Source organism: Mastacembelus armatus, chromosome 13, assembly GCF_900324485.2.
Source record: "Mastacembelus armatus chromosome 13, fMasArm1.2, whole genome shotgun sequence".
In the NCBI taxonomy this organism is placed as follows: Eukaryota; Metazoa; Chordata; class Actinopteri; order Synbranchiformes; family Mastacembelidae; genus Mastacembelus; species Mastacembelus armatus.
The window spans coordinates 147,063-160,965 of record NC_046645.1 but is presented as its reverse complement, the minus strand read 5'-3'; the positions used below and the strand labels follow the sequence as shown (position 1 = coordinate 160,965).

General features: G+C 39.6%; 1 protein-coding gene across 2 annotated transcripts; it reads right to left on the bottom strand.

Annotated features, from left to right (window-relative positions):
• Positions 1-27: 27 nt before the first annotated feature.
• On the bottom strand, positions 28-13,647 carry wdfy1 (WD repeat and FYVE domain containing 1). 2 transcript variants are annotated; one of them, XM_026318760.1, is made up of 12 exons: positions 13,449-13,647; positions 12,244-12,311; positions 12,041-12,114; positions 11,794-11,848; positions 9,165-9,315; positions 8,951-9,063; positions 6,838-6,964; positions 5,409-5,514; positions 5,000-5,101; positions 4,789-4,919; positions 4,550-4,658; positions 28-3,435 (listed from the first exon to the last, which is right to left on the bottom strand). In XM_026318760.1, exons 1-12 carry the CDS (start codon positions 13,583-13,585, stop codon positions 3,376-3,378), a joined length of 1,233 nt encoding a protein of 410 aa, XP_026174545.1. In that variant the 5' UTR covers positions 13,586-13,647; the 3' UTR covers positions 28-3,375. The 2 variants fall into 2 exon arrangements, with proteins under 2 accessions (XP_026174545.1, XP_026174552.1); XM_026318767.1 differs by lacking the exons at positions 28-3,435; positions 4,550-4,658; positions 4,789-4,919; positions 5,000-5,101; positions 5,409-5,514 and adding an exon at positions 5,522-6,669.
• Positions 13,648-13,903: the final 256 nt, after the last annotated feature.

Genomic DNA, 13,903 nt, shown 5'->3' with positions numbered 1-13,903 from the left:
AATTCTCCAGAAAAAAAAAGTCAAATGAACATATCAGAATAGGTTTATTAAGCATAAATTCTTTCTCCCTGCGTCCCGGTTTGAGGGCGCAGACTAAAGTCAGTACTGTATTATCAAGAGTTTTTAAAAAATACAGTTATTTTGAGATATACATTAACATCATGTTGGAACAGCATGTGTCCTGTACAAGCAGTTTCAAAAGAAACAGTCCAACTGAACAGAAAAACTTTGAGCTTATGGGCCATGGGTCATCTTCGGCGTTGACATGGCTGGTCATCAACATGAAGCCTATCCGTTCTAGTCTTTCATCAACTCAAGATGACAAAAATACAATGACTCCTATAACTGCTGCAGCTAGTAAAAAAGGAAATAATCCATTTACATTATGACAAAATCCTGCAACGAACTAGCAATCTCAAAATTTATTCCACTACTGGTTTCTGCAAACAGCAAAGCCTGCCATACATCACATCTGTAACATCTTTAACAACATGGAGTTAAGCCTCCAGAGCCATAAAGCCTTTTATCACCAAAGCCCATCTGTCAGAAGGACAAGAAGAAGGTTAAGAAGTAATGACTGGAAGAAATTATGTTGACTATTGAAAAAGGAGAGTTTTTGGCTGCTGATTGTACTGTAGCATTGTCGTAAACCCTGTACTTCCCAGGTGCTTTGTGATGCAAGTTTTCAATGATATTTGTGATTGGACTGATGGATCAGTTTGCCAGTACTGATGTTTGAGTGAAATCTGATCAAACGGCCGAAGCCATTTCTAATATGGCAGGAATTCAGCTACAGTATGAGGCTTATGTGTAATGTGCAAGGATTTTAAAGCATTTAATAATAAATACTAATAAATCTCCCACACACTGCCTATTCAGCAACACATGGTAGACAAAAAGTCAGAAACTATCTGGTAAACATATAAGCATTTGCAGCTAAAGAGCCAGTTTCTCTCAGAATGTGTGGCTTTCTTTCATGCTTGACATAACAACTTGTGGCCAAAAGCCTGAAAAAAGTGACAAATGCACATCATAATCACCCAATTCTGGAGCTATATGCAGTTCTACTTTTTAGCTTCTTTTGGCTGCAAACTCTATTCTCTGTGTATTTTCAGTTCTTATAATGACAGAATTAGTGTGAACACAGTGGACAATTTAGCTGCTTTCAGATTTTTTCCTTTGCAATGGGAAAACTGAAAAAATAATGAACATTACTGTAAAATACCAACTACTGACAAACTGAAGCAGTGCCAGGTTTCAGTCCAACCCCAAGTATGACATTGTGTGATCTAAATATCGGTTTTGATGATGGAAAACAGCGGCCATATGACAAATGCTGTGACTAGTTTGACCGGTCAATCTCAACATTATATAACTCTCCTGTGCTTCTTTACAGTGTGTTTAACATGTTTTAGTCTGTTACTACAATGAAGTAAAGATCACTAGATGGACACAAGAAAATAAAACCATTTACAGTGATAACATAAATACTTTACTACAAATATAAATAATCACTAAATGATCAAAAAACTGGAATGTGACTACATTTTGAAATCAAGAATTCCAACATGATAATGGTCATTTTTCCCCACTTACAATAAGGCAAGCTTTAGTTTAACATTATAAGATATTAGCTGCTATTTACAAGGAAGCTACGTGGAGTACAGATATTCTTTCTCCTAAACCTGAATTTACAAAAATGTTCCGTTTGATCTAACAACACGTCCACGAGCTGTGCAATTCAGTGCAGTGGTGAGAGTATTATGAGACAGATGTGTAGAGGAAAGAGGAGAGCTTAGAACAGAATTTGGAAGGAGGCATCAAGAGCTTTATGGTGAGGTGAGTGCACGAGAATGAATGAGCATGAATGAACAGTCGTCCGCACTGGCAAACCACTACAAAAGGCTTTGTGAGTGTGTCCTTCTCTCTTTAAGGCGTTTGAAGGAACACAAGCAGCCCTGATCCAAGCCCTGATTCACCTGGGGAAGATTCATCATATCAGCATTTAATGCTACATTTAAAGTACCTGTCCAGTACCTTAAGTGCCTTTCTGGTGGAAGGAAATCAAATTCTGCACCAAAAAAAAATTATATTTGTATATTTTTTAAGTTACAAATGAAAAGTAATACTCATGAGTCATTGAAGTCTTAGGTTCACACCATCAGTGCTCTTTACAGTATCAACTCACAAAACTAAAGTTTTCTAGTGACAGTGATAAATATGTAGGACTTGTAATGCTGTGCTGCTTTTTAAACTTGAAGATGTGAAGAAGCCACAAACTGAAATGATCCCAAGTCACACTGATCAAATCTTCTTGTAATTCCACTGATCCACCTCAGGATGACTGACAGGACGTCTCATGTCAGCACTTGTTACCATAGCAACATATTGCAATTTCTGATCCTTCACCTGGGATTAAAAGATGTCGGCTGGGTCAGTCATGCAAACATCTGATGACAAATTTCTATGACATCTTTAAGTGTATCAAGCGATTCCCTTTATCAAGAAAGAGAGTGCTCTATTGATTTTTTTTTTTTTTTTCAAACATTAGCAATAGTTACGACTGACATGAAGAGCCCCCGCCCACTTACTACCTACTGATGTAAAACCACCTGAGAGTGATATAAGGCCAACTGGTGAAAGAGAAAAAACTGAAAAAGAGAGGAAGAAAAGAAAGAAAAGACTGATCAGTTCGATGTTATACATAAAATGCAGGGGTATATACACATGATTAGGTGTATTAGTACATGTTATGGTAATTAAGTAATATGCAGTTAGTGGGCCATAGTAATAAGCACTAAATAAGTAAATATTTCTACAGAAATAGGTCAGGTCAGAGATTGAAAGAAACCAAAATTTACAGTCGAAGGGCGACAAAAAATGGCCTTTGTCAAAAGAAGCATCAGTGATATTCAATGTAAACACTAATATCATTTCTCCCATAGGAGAAACTATTACGATACATGCACACTTATATACACATATAGGCACGCACGCACGTACCCACATACACCGTTGTGCTTAGGATTCTGTTTCGGATCAGAGCTAAAAGTCAAAAGTCACAGACACTTTCATGTGACAATGAAATTAAAGTAGGATTTTTTGTAAGAGAAGCAAAGCAAAAGGAAAGTAATGGGCAACACTAAGGACACACACACACACACACACGTGCACACGTGCACGCGTGCGCGCACACACACACACACACACACACACACACACACACACACACACACACACACACACATTCACCAAGAGCAGGCCTGTTGCAGCTGAAGAGCCCAGGCGTGATGGGGAGATGAACTGTACAGAGGGGTTTCCATGACACTGGAGGAGTGGGCAGAGCACGGTAGACCATGTAATGGGATGGGCCAATCAGCGTGGAGAGAAGCCTGTTGCTAAGCTACAGCCAACCACCTGTGTCATATCCCAGATCTGTGGAGATAAACAGCCAATAACAGGACCGATGCAAAGCGGCATTAATGATCCTGCATTATTGCTAAAAGGACTCATGAACAGGATGTTAGTCTGTTACTGTACGTTTCCATTACTATCCTGCCAGATTTAAGAATTTCATAGTCAATTTACACCAAAATATGCAATTGAAATAAATATAGATTAAATGAAATACAGCCATTTCAGACAAATAAGCCCAATGGGAAATTATTCAAGTGAAGGTAGCCGGCTGAAAAAAAAAAAAGATCATCCAAAAATATTGATGAGTTTACTTGGTCATGTTTACCAACTCAGCTAAATAATGATATTTAACATCATACTTCTTCTTTTCCTTTGGGCTGCTCCCTTCAGGGGTCGCCACAGCCAATCATCTGCCTCCATTTAACCCTATCCTCTGTATCCTCCTCACCCACACCAACTATCCTCATGTCCTCCTTCACTACATCCAAGAACCTCCTCTTTGGTCTTCCTCTAGGCCTCCTTCCTGGCAGCTCTAACCTCAGCATCCTTTTACCAATGTATTCACTGTCCCTCCTCTGAACATGTCCAAACCATCTCAATCTGGCTTCCCTGGCTTTTTCTCCAAACCATCTAACATGAGCCGTCCCTCTGATGTCCTCATTCCTGATCCTATCCATCCTCGTCACTCCCAGAGAGAACCTCAACATCTTCAGCTCTGCTACCTCCAGCTCTGCCTCCTGTCTTTGTCTCAGTGCCACTGTCTCTAAACCAGACAACATTGCTGGTCTCACCACTGTCTTGTCCACCTTTCCTTTCATTCTTGCTGACACTCTTTTGTCACACATCACACCTGACACTTTCCTCCACCCGTTCCAACCTGCTTGCACACGTCTCTTCACTTCTTTTCCACACTCTCCGTTGCTCTGGACTGTTATATTTAATATCATACATGATCCATAAATTGACTAAACCAGTTTCTATTCTTGTAATGCTTTGAATTCAGGATTGTAGAAATCCCAATTTCATGCCCAGAATGTAATTCTAACATAACTAATTGAATTTGCTTCAGAAGATTTGTTTGACACGGCCTGAACACACACAAGTTATCTGGTATCAAAGGGCTGTTGTTGACCTTAACAATGCGGTCGCTTCCACAAGTGACCATCAGGCCTCTGGAAGGGTCCATGTCCATGTGGGCGATGTTGTGCTTCCCCTCATGGAACGTGGCCAATGGCGTTCGACTGTACCACACACACAATGACAGCATTTTATCAGAGTTGCACTCAATACTGATAACAAGTGTATAATGTGGAGCAAAGGTGACAGAAGACAGCAATAAACAAGGAACATTTAGAGCAATCTTTCACTCACTCTTCTTCTTTAATAGTTTCAAAGCAGGCATCACAAATCCGAACGGGGAACTCAAAGCCCATGACTGGAAACGTGGAGCGTTTGGAACTACATTTTCCACACACAGCCTTGCCACACTTCCTGCAGTGGTGCTGTAGAAACAAACCCATGAAATTAACATGATTGAATAAGGAAATGACAACTGTTGAGGACACTGATGACACCTCTGTACCTGTCTGAGCCCAAGTGTCTTAGTGTCCCACATCTGCTTGATGTTCCAGAAGAATGGTTGCTCACACTTTTGACATGAGTCACTGTCTAACCACTGAGGTGCCTGCAAAGACACAATACAGTTAAAGGTTGTTATTAAACATGCAGAAACACCACAAGGATGCCCACTATAGTAACTCCCCAAATGAAAAAAGTGCAGGAGGATCATCTCTACCCATGCAAAAGCCATTCAAATCCAAACAGAGCAAAAGATATGGAAGAAACAGCTGCTTTGACGGCTATTCTTTGTGTTTTATATTAACTTCAATGACATAAATCATCAGGAAAAAAATCTAAATGATAAAAATGTATAAGAGTGTATCCATCTCTAAACCATAGCTGTGCAGCAACATAATAATAACAATGCAAACCTCTTCTCTCTGTGTGTCCATGTTCCACACTGCGATGCCTCCATCAGCTGAGCACGTCACCAGCTGCCGCGTCAACTGGAGGTAACGCAGGGCCTGAACACGTTCGCTGAGGGATTCAAAGATTAGACAGAATGAGCAAAATGGGAGAAGAGTCAACTCCTGTTTTAAACTTGTATTAAGCAATATATCATCACAGAGAAACCACAAATGATCAACAACTAATTCAGCAGCTCCATCATCTTTTTAAATGCTGGTGAAAACTAAAACAAAGACTATACAACTGGTTTAATTTAAAGCCCCTTTAATTTATATTTTTCTATTATATTATAACAGCGTAGGCTCCAGCAGATCCCTCATGACCCTAAATTGGAATAAGCAGGTATAGATAATGGATGGATGGATGGAGAATAACATTGGCTGAAATGCCTGTGCGTAATGTTAAAGGGTCACTTGTGTTAAACTGAAACAGCTTTACTGTTCTGGTTCAGTCTTAGTTCTCATATCAGTTTTGGATAATGCAGCTGTTGCTACCTGTAGCTGCTGCAGTGAAAAAGGAGTAAAACTATATTTTACAACACTGTTAGTCCTTGCACAGCACTCAAAACATGTTCTTCATGGTGAGTGAATATTGCCCCCGGATTCATCAGGAGAACAGAAACACAGCTTCAGACTAATTCTAATTTCACGTCAGCTTGATGCCTAGAGAATAGTGTCCTAACATGTAGCTATAATATCATCAGAATTTACTGCAACAGCGGTGATCAGTCAGCTTGTTAGAATGAGACGGAAAACAAATAATCACAATATAAAAAGATCATTACAGTAGTTGTATTAATTTTTAAGGAGCTGACACAATGTTCATTAAAGACACATACTATGACATGCAATATTTTACAAGATCACGTCCATAGAATGGTTAAATCCCCTCAGAAATAATTCTATTAAATACATTTGAATAAATTAGTAAAATGGAGGCTAGAAGGAGAAAAAAAAAAAAAAAAAAAGAAACACTGACACTAAGAAGACCTGAGGTAAAGAATGGGTCAAAACAGGATTAAGAGTCTGGTTGTAGATCACTGTAGATCTTGCTGCAGGATATGGGTTTACGCTGACATGCATCATTGTACGGGTGCCTTGCAGATTACTCCTGAGACAGTGGAGGGGACTAGGAGGTGGTGAAATGTGTATGAAGCCTGAGAAGTCAAGAGGAAAACAGAGTCGATGCCTAGGGACAGCTGGTACTGATACCACTGAGACCTGCCTTTGACAAGAGTGCAGGGATGAGCGTCACAGAGAGAGAAAAGGACTGACACACCACAGACATGTGAGTATTTCTGAGAAATCAACAACTGAATGCCATTTCATTAGAACCCAATGTCCCTAAAGCAAATTTAGCATCAGTGCATATACTAAAGGCTGAAGGACTTACTGGTGTCCCTGTAACAATAATGTCCGTCCTTTACGACCCCCAATGTCCCACATAATGACGCTGTGGTCAGAGGCCCCTGAGAACAACAGCCTCTGGATGGGGTCCCACCACAGGGCTCCCACACTGCCTGGAGAGAGCAAGGGAAAAAACACTCGTGTTATGGTCTGGTCTGTTGGCTCCACCTGGTGCATGCTGGGAGAACAACAGGTAGGTCCAAATAAACGCCATAAAGAAGACTAGCTACAACAATCACTCTTTCAAGCACAAACATGGCAATTTTTGACTGAGCCCTATTTTTCCATTGTTGAACAGCCTATTAATGTAATTATACCAATATCTCATCATCTTCTACAGTAAAAGGTTTGTCTTGACCAAGTACTGCTCATAAGGGATTTATTGGGGTTTTTTGTAAAGTGCCTTGAGATAATTGTATTGTGATTTGGCACTATACAAATAAAACTGAACTGAATTTAATTGAATTTATTTGAAAAATGTAGTGGCAAGTAACCTCAATAATTGTTTGAAATATTGATTTGAATATCAAAATACCCAGTGCACATTGCAAATGATGGCTAATTGTAAAGCTGAAGCACCATTAGATAAACAAGAAAAAAGATAACTTGCATATCTCACTGAGCATAGTGGAGGCCAACAACATGCTGCCATTGGGGAGTAAAGGAAGATTTTGTTCTGTTCTTGGCCCTTGGCCTTAATTCAGCAGGGAACTGATCAACCACACAACATCTGCCATTTCTTCTCAGAGACTAAACACTCACTATTCTTCTCTGGCTGTATTCAAAAACAGCACATAACCATTTTAAACCTCACACTTGATCATGTGAAATGCTTTAACAGCATTTCTGATGTTGTTGGGTCATATTTTCCAGATAAGCCAACATGTAAAATCATTTTCTCCACATGCACAGGGAAACACACAACATTCAGAGAGAGAAAAAATGTGAGACAGACAATTCTTCATTCATGCCCTTTCCTGGAAATGTTTTGAGTAAAATGTGGAAAAACAACAATATTGGTTTCACATTCCCCTGCTTTAAATCTGTTTTGGTCACTATCTGTAACAGGAAATTTTGAGTGAAATGCAAACTGAGTCAGACTCATCATCAGGGATGTTATTATAGTGTTAGGGTGATTCAAGTCTGCTAATTACATGCACAGGAGGTCATTCTTGGGAGCAACTTTCTAAAGGACAGTTTGGCAAAAAAGAAAACAGCAAATGAAAAATGCTGATATTTAGTCTAACCTTTCCATTCAGCATTAGTTTCCACTGACCAACCTGTAAACAATTTGGCTGTGGTCGAAAACACACATTTTGTCGTCATGGACAGATGACTCAGTCTCACCCTGTTCTCAACAGGCTCATGAACTCATGTCTGATAAATGCCCAAAGAAGAACAGAGGGAAGTGTTTGTGTCACACAGTGAATCCTGGCGGCTCATTTTTGAGGTGGGATCCATTTATACATATCCCATCACAGTAATGCTTTTATCCTCTCTGGACATTTTTCTGTCCTGATGAGAGAGAGTTTTCCACATTGATGGCACTCCAACACAGGGCTCAAATTGTTTACTCTGGTAATACAGCAGCGCAGCTGATATTCTATGTGCAACCATTTTCTCCTCTGACCTCCTCATTGTGAAATTCACTGCCTGACATTGTGAAACATCACTACTTGGCAATGTTACTTCTTTGCTAACTCCATTTTGTTTGCTACCTATAATGAGAATCTTTCAGATCTGTTCACCTAGTGACTGAATGAAAATCTGAATTCGACACAGATGGATGGTGCTTCACAAGAATTTTCATAGTTCAGCTAATGCAAGTACATTTTAAATTTAGACCTTGATTTTAGCATATAAATGCAGCTTCAACAAAATTGACAAATCACTCCACAATTTTAGCATTAAAACTCCATTAAGTAACTAAAGAAACAGTACCGAGCATATTTCATTATGATGCTACCTTTGAAATTCTAATGAGCTGATTGTAATACTAGTGAAATGAAGTGAAACTACCCTAGTTAGAAAACACTTTTGTGCTAGTGACGGACATGATTGTAGGTAGCTAGGCAGGTGTGTTTGCAACGTGTCTTTACCTTCATGACCCTTCAGTGTAGTGATGGTGGAATATGTCTGCTTTTCCAGTTTCAGCAATGTGATCTGTCCTGAGTAATCGCCAACAAAGGCATGCTGCGTCTCATGATCATATCTGAGCGTAGAGTCAGGGCTTTAACAGGCTGTATATTTTAAACCACTTACCGGTGAGATACCTGTATGTATTAGTATGCACAGTGTATGAATGGAGGATACTGTAGGCAGGAGGCCCAGGCAGTGAAGTAGTGTCTTCCCAGCATGCTGCCACTCTGGGTGCACATCCAGCTCACACTCTTGTCATGGCCAGTACTCACCACCCACTCACTTTCCAGGGAGAATATCATGTCTGACACACGGTTCTGGTGGGCTGAAAAACAAAAAAAATGTACACACAAAGTTTATCCGATACAAATCATGTGGGATAAACATTAAACAATCCCTCATATCTTCCTTTGACCTTTATAGCCAAGCCATCTTGGATGAGCACCACACGTTTGCCCTTTGCCTGTGCTGATCTGCTTAGTGTCACAGTAATCCAGACTAAGACAAATGAATCCCTTCAAAAGATGTGTGCTCCCATCAGCCTTTAAGGTTCGTATTGGCATTACCTCTAATGTGCAAACGTTTCTTGTCAAATATTCAATGATTTTACTTTTACAGACAGTTTTAACTCCTCTTGAAGCCCTGCTTTGTTAAAATACTGATGTAATACAAAATCAATACCACGTGCTGGCAGTCAATACACATGCCATTTATACAGTTTACTGTATGGTGTTTAAAGTTGCATGAATTGATTTTCTGGCCAGTGTGGGAAAGAACATTAAGCTGTTAACACATTTATAAAGCTGAAATTTGCTGCAAAACTATGTAAACTATGGCTTTTTTTTTTTTTTTTTGCATGAAACAGACATACATTTGCATTTATAAAGACTTGTGCTTGTGGCCACCTACATAAATGTAAGGACCAAGCTATTGGGGCACAGTGTAACAAATAACACTACATGCAAATGGGACAGTCAGTATGACTGTGTAACACTTCATTGCAAAGTGCTCCATTGGGTAAATCAAACTGTCAAGCACAGATAAAAAGAGTCACCACTGTACTTGTCAAGTGCACAAGATATTTGTAAAATGAACTGAAGCCAAAATAACTTCATCATCATGTTCAATTTAATGCCACACAAAGTTATTTGTATTTCCTATGTTACCGTGTGGTCATTTTAATCAGCGAGAAAAAAACTTTTCATTTTTGTCCTCGTATTTTACTGTGTCATCACCAAACCAAGCCCATGGGTTGGGTATCTGAGGCTTAAACCCTAATCACTTCTCTCCTTTTCCCCTGTGCTCTTGGTCCTGTTTCCATTTTCAGTGCAAAACAGGCTTGAGAAACACTTTTTCAGCTAAATCCCCCCAATTTTCTATGATGTGTTCTGTAATCTGTTGCTGTCTTTGGCGTTTGAGGGAGCAATAACTTTTGTTCCTTGTACAGTCTTTGCAAAAGACATTTTGTCGGCATCAGGTCACCATGAACATGTTCATATAGTAATGAAACAGACTTTTCTTAGTAATTAATCTGAACTGCAGAGAGAAAAGATTTTCAAAAATGATTTTCATTATTCCGTCTAATGAATTTATAACTAGAATGAACACAAGTCATTTTTAATCACTGGCTGCTTTCCTTCATGGCAGCTCTGAGAAAAGTAACTTCCAAAAGCCAAATGTGTATCTTTGAAGTGCATGGACAAGCTTTAATTCCTGTTTGGTCTGATTATGAGTCACAGTTTTACCAATAGGGCTGTGCTGCCAAATTTGGCCACAAGTAGTAGAAACCAGACAGAGCATTTGAGTGCTGACGTGGAGTTTTGTCAAGTAAAGGAAAGGCCTGGCCATCTTTCATTGGAGCTTAGTTTTTCCACTGAGGATAATAAATTGTTGCTGATGCAGTCACAGAAACGGTGTTCTCCTCATAATCATCCAATTAGGTTAATATGACTTATGAAATCAGTATGTAATGATGGGTATGTAATGGCTGCCTGCTCGAGCTGTTGCTAAATCACTGCCAACATCAAAAACCAACAATAAGTAAGAATAATTAAGAAATGTCTTACACCTACTAATGTTTCATGGAACCCTGATGAGTTTTGACCACTTTCTATAAAGAAATGATTTTATGAATAGGTCCTTGTTTTGTTTCTATCATGCATTACAATTCCAATACTCTGTTCTGCCGGTGGTATCACACTGTTCGAGAGTTTGTGGCACAAAAAACAAAGACACAAAGACTGTAAACTAGCAAATGTCGATGTAATCAGCACATGGCTGAAAAGCTTAAAAACATCTGCTTTGCAAAGTATAAAAAAGGAAACACATTTCACACATTTGTCAGGTGTCATGAATATACACAGTGAGTTTTGTAGAGTAGTGAGAAACATACCTTTATTTAAGAAACCTCGACAGGGCACTTTTAAGGGAGGTTAGGTATTAATGTAAGACTGAGAATACAAAATGTGACCACATATTGACAAAAAACACTTCTTCCAGTCAGTTTACTTATCTCTGTTAATGTAAATGTAATGTTATGCTCAAACTATTTTTATAGACCATTATATTGTACACTATTCCACTGACTGATCTGCTCAGATCCTAAATCCCAATTTTTTTCCCCCAGTGTTATGTAAGAACCGCAAACAGAGACCTACACACAAATGAACACACCTGACTTGTCAATAAAGGGAGCTTCTGTCAGGATGCTATAATATGATAACATATAATACATGAAACAACATTGTTTTATCAGCTGTTCCATGAACTTGACAGTTGTGTGTAAAGTGTCTCACTTTCTCACCTGGATATGTTTTGACATGGTTCATCTTGTTGAAATCTTCAGAGATGAGAAACTCCTAGAAGGTAAGCAAATACATGAAGTTTCTAATCAAATAACTATCCTGCCCCCATGGGCATTTGGTGGAGTCTGCATAGTGAAATTGTGGCTGTTTTTAAAGGTTAAAAAAAAAGCTATACTGTTTGAACAACCAAAAGATTGAGCCTGCAGCAGGAACATGAGAGCATTTGTTGGAGTTCACTTCACTCACCACAACAGCACCATTGTCCTGTCCGATGAAGATACGTCTGCTGTCATGATGGTACGACATGCAAGAGCATGGAGCTAAAGGACAAGGAAATAAACAATCACCATGAGCAGGGAAATCCCTATACACATGCAATGATGCAAAGAGGTTTGTAGCATGTACCACACAGATATTCATTATTGCAGTTGCAGAAGAATCTTACTTACAGGACACGGTGTGGTAGATGCTTGGCCAGTACTGACCGCTGTCTCGCTTCAGCCACACTCGGATAGTTCTGAAGGAAAAAGTCAAAATGTTACATACACAGTAATCTCCTAAACTGCATGTCGCTCAGGTTTAATTCTGCATTTCTAATGTAATCTTTTACTTTTATATAGTCTTACCATGCAATTAGACAAAAACGTGGTGTAAGAAAGAGGCTTAGTCAAGTGAAATACCTATACAAGAGTTTCCTAATCTAGGAGTAGGCTAATCCTCATTTGGGAAACCAGCTCTAATTCCCTTTGCACAGAAAGCTTGATTCTGTTCATAAAATCCAATGAAAGGGGTCGGATAAAAAAATGTATTAACGAAATGTTTAAACAATTTCACTTGGTGAAAATGTATTAGCATGGCACATGGGCTTTGTAAACATTGCTATTAAAACCACATTACAGAAGTGATGACTCAACACTGAACTTCTTTTGAAACTGTACCTTTGGCCTATACGAAACTCCAGCACATCAATAAACCACTTGGAATGCTTATTTCATAATTATTATTTCAGTAATGGCTGTGCTTTAATGTATTTAAACTTGTTGACATTTCTGTGGGCCTTTGGTTTAAGGTTTAACCACTGTTCCAGTAAAATGTCTGCAAAGTAACAGCAAAAATGATTTTTGAAGCAGCAACTGCCCAACGGGACTGTTTGATTACTGCATCTTACCGAGATTGTGAAAAGGTGAAAAGGTCCTGCTGCCTTCAGGCTCTGTCCAAAATGTGCTACTGACTCTATTGTCGATACAGTCAATCTGTCAACAAACAGCTATTTCTGACAGCACGCGTTATAAAGCAACGTCCACATAAAAGAAATCCACAATGCAAATGTATTAAAAGTGTTTCATTAATAGCCCTGGGACAAATACCGAGTCGGAGCGGTACCTGAAGGCAGCAGTTTAGGTAATACAGCCCAACAAACCATAACCAAACCAAATGCTATGCCCCTATTTGCTGTTGCTGTTCTCGATATTTTATGGGAATAACCCAGTCTTCTCCCCACCCTCCCACTCCAACCTCTGCTCGGTAAGGAACATCACAAAGAAAACACTTTAAATTTCATTCCACTCGTCCTTTAACTCGAATCGAGTGCAACAACCAGCAAATAGACCGAGCCCGCTAGCTACTGCTACCATTAGCCTGCTGCCAATCCCACCTGTCCTCGCTGACCGTGATCACTCCGTCTTCTTTTGGTATTAAAACGGCTGCATTCACAGCGTCTGAGTGTCCCTCGATCTTGTTGAGAAGGACGGGCCGAGCGGTCTGGGGCCTGGAATGGATCTCCGCAGCCATGGTCCGATCAAACCAGTAGCTTCTTCTTCGGCTGCTTCTCGTCCTCACTCGCCAGCGCAGGTCAGCTGACTCCCGGAGACGGCATTACCGTAATAACGGTGAGACACTCGACCAACAAACTCGCACTGGAAACAAGTGAAATGGCTCGTGACCCTAAACAGGAATAAGCGGGTCTAGATAACGGATGGATGGATGAAACGGCTCATGTCAGTTTCACTGCATACCAGAAATTACCCAGTGGGTGAGAAGAGAATAAATCAGCTCAAAAGTTCGTGAAAGATTCAGCAAAGACCCTGTGTAGAAAAGGGAATTACGAAA

Bases quoted from the DNA above. Each gene is read 5' to 3' on its own strand.
- wdfy1 (XM_026318760.1), bottom strand. From the start codon at position 13,585: ATGGCTGCGGAGATCCATTCCAGGCCCCAGACCGCTCGGCCCGTCCTT. The intron at 4,920-4,999 runs GTACAGAGGTGT...TTGTTTCTACAG, and splicing joins AGACACTTGGGCTCAGACAG to CACCACTGCAGGAAGTGTGG. The intron at 3,436-4,549 runs GTCAACAACAGC...TTATCTCCACAG, and splicing joins GAAGCGACCGCATTGTTAAG to ATCTGGGATATGACACAGGT.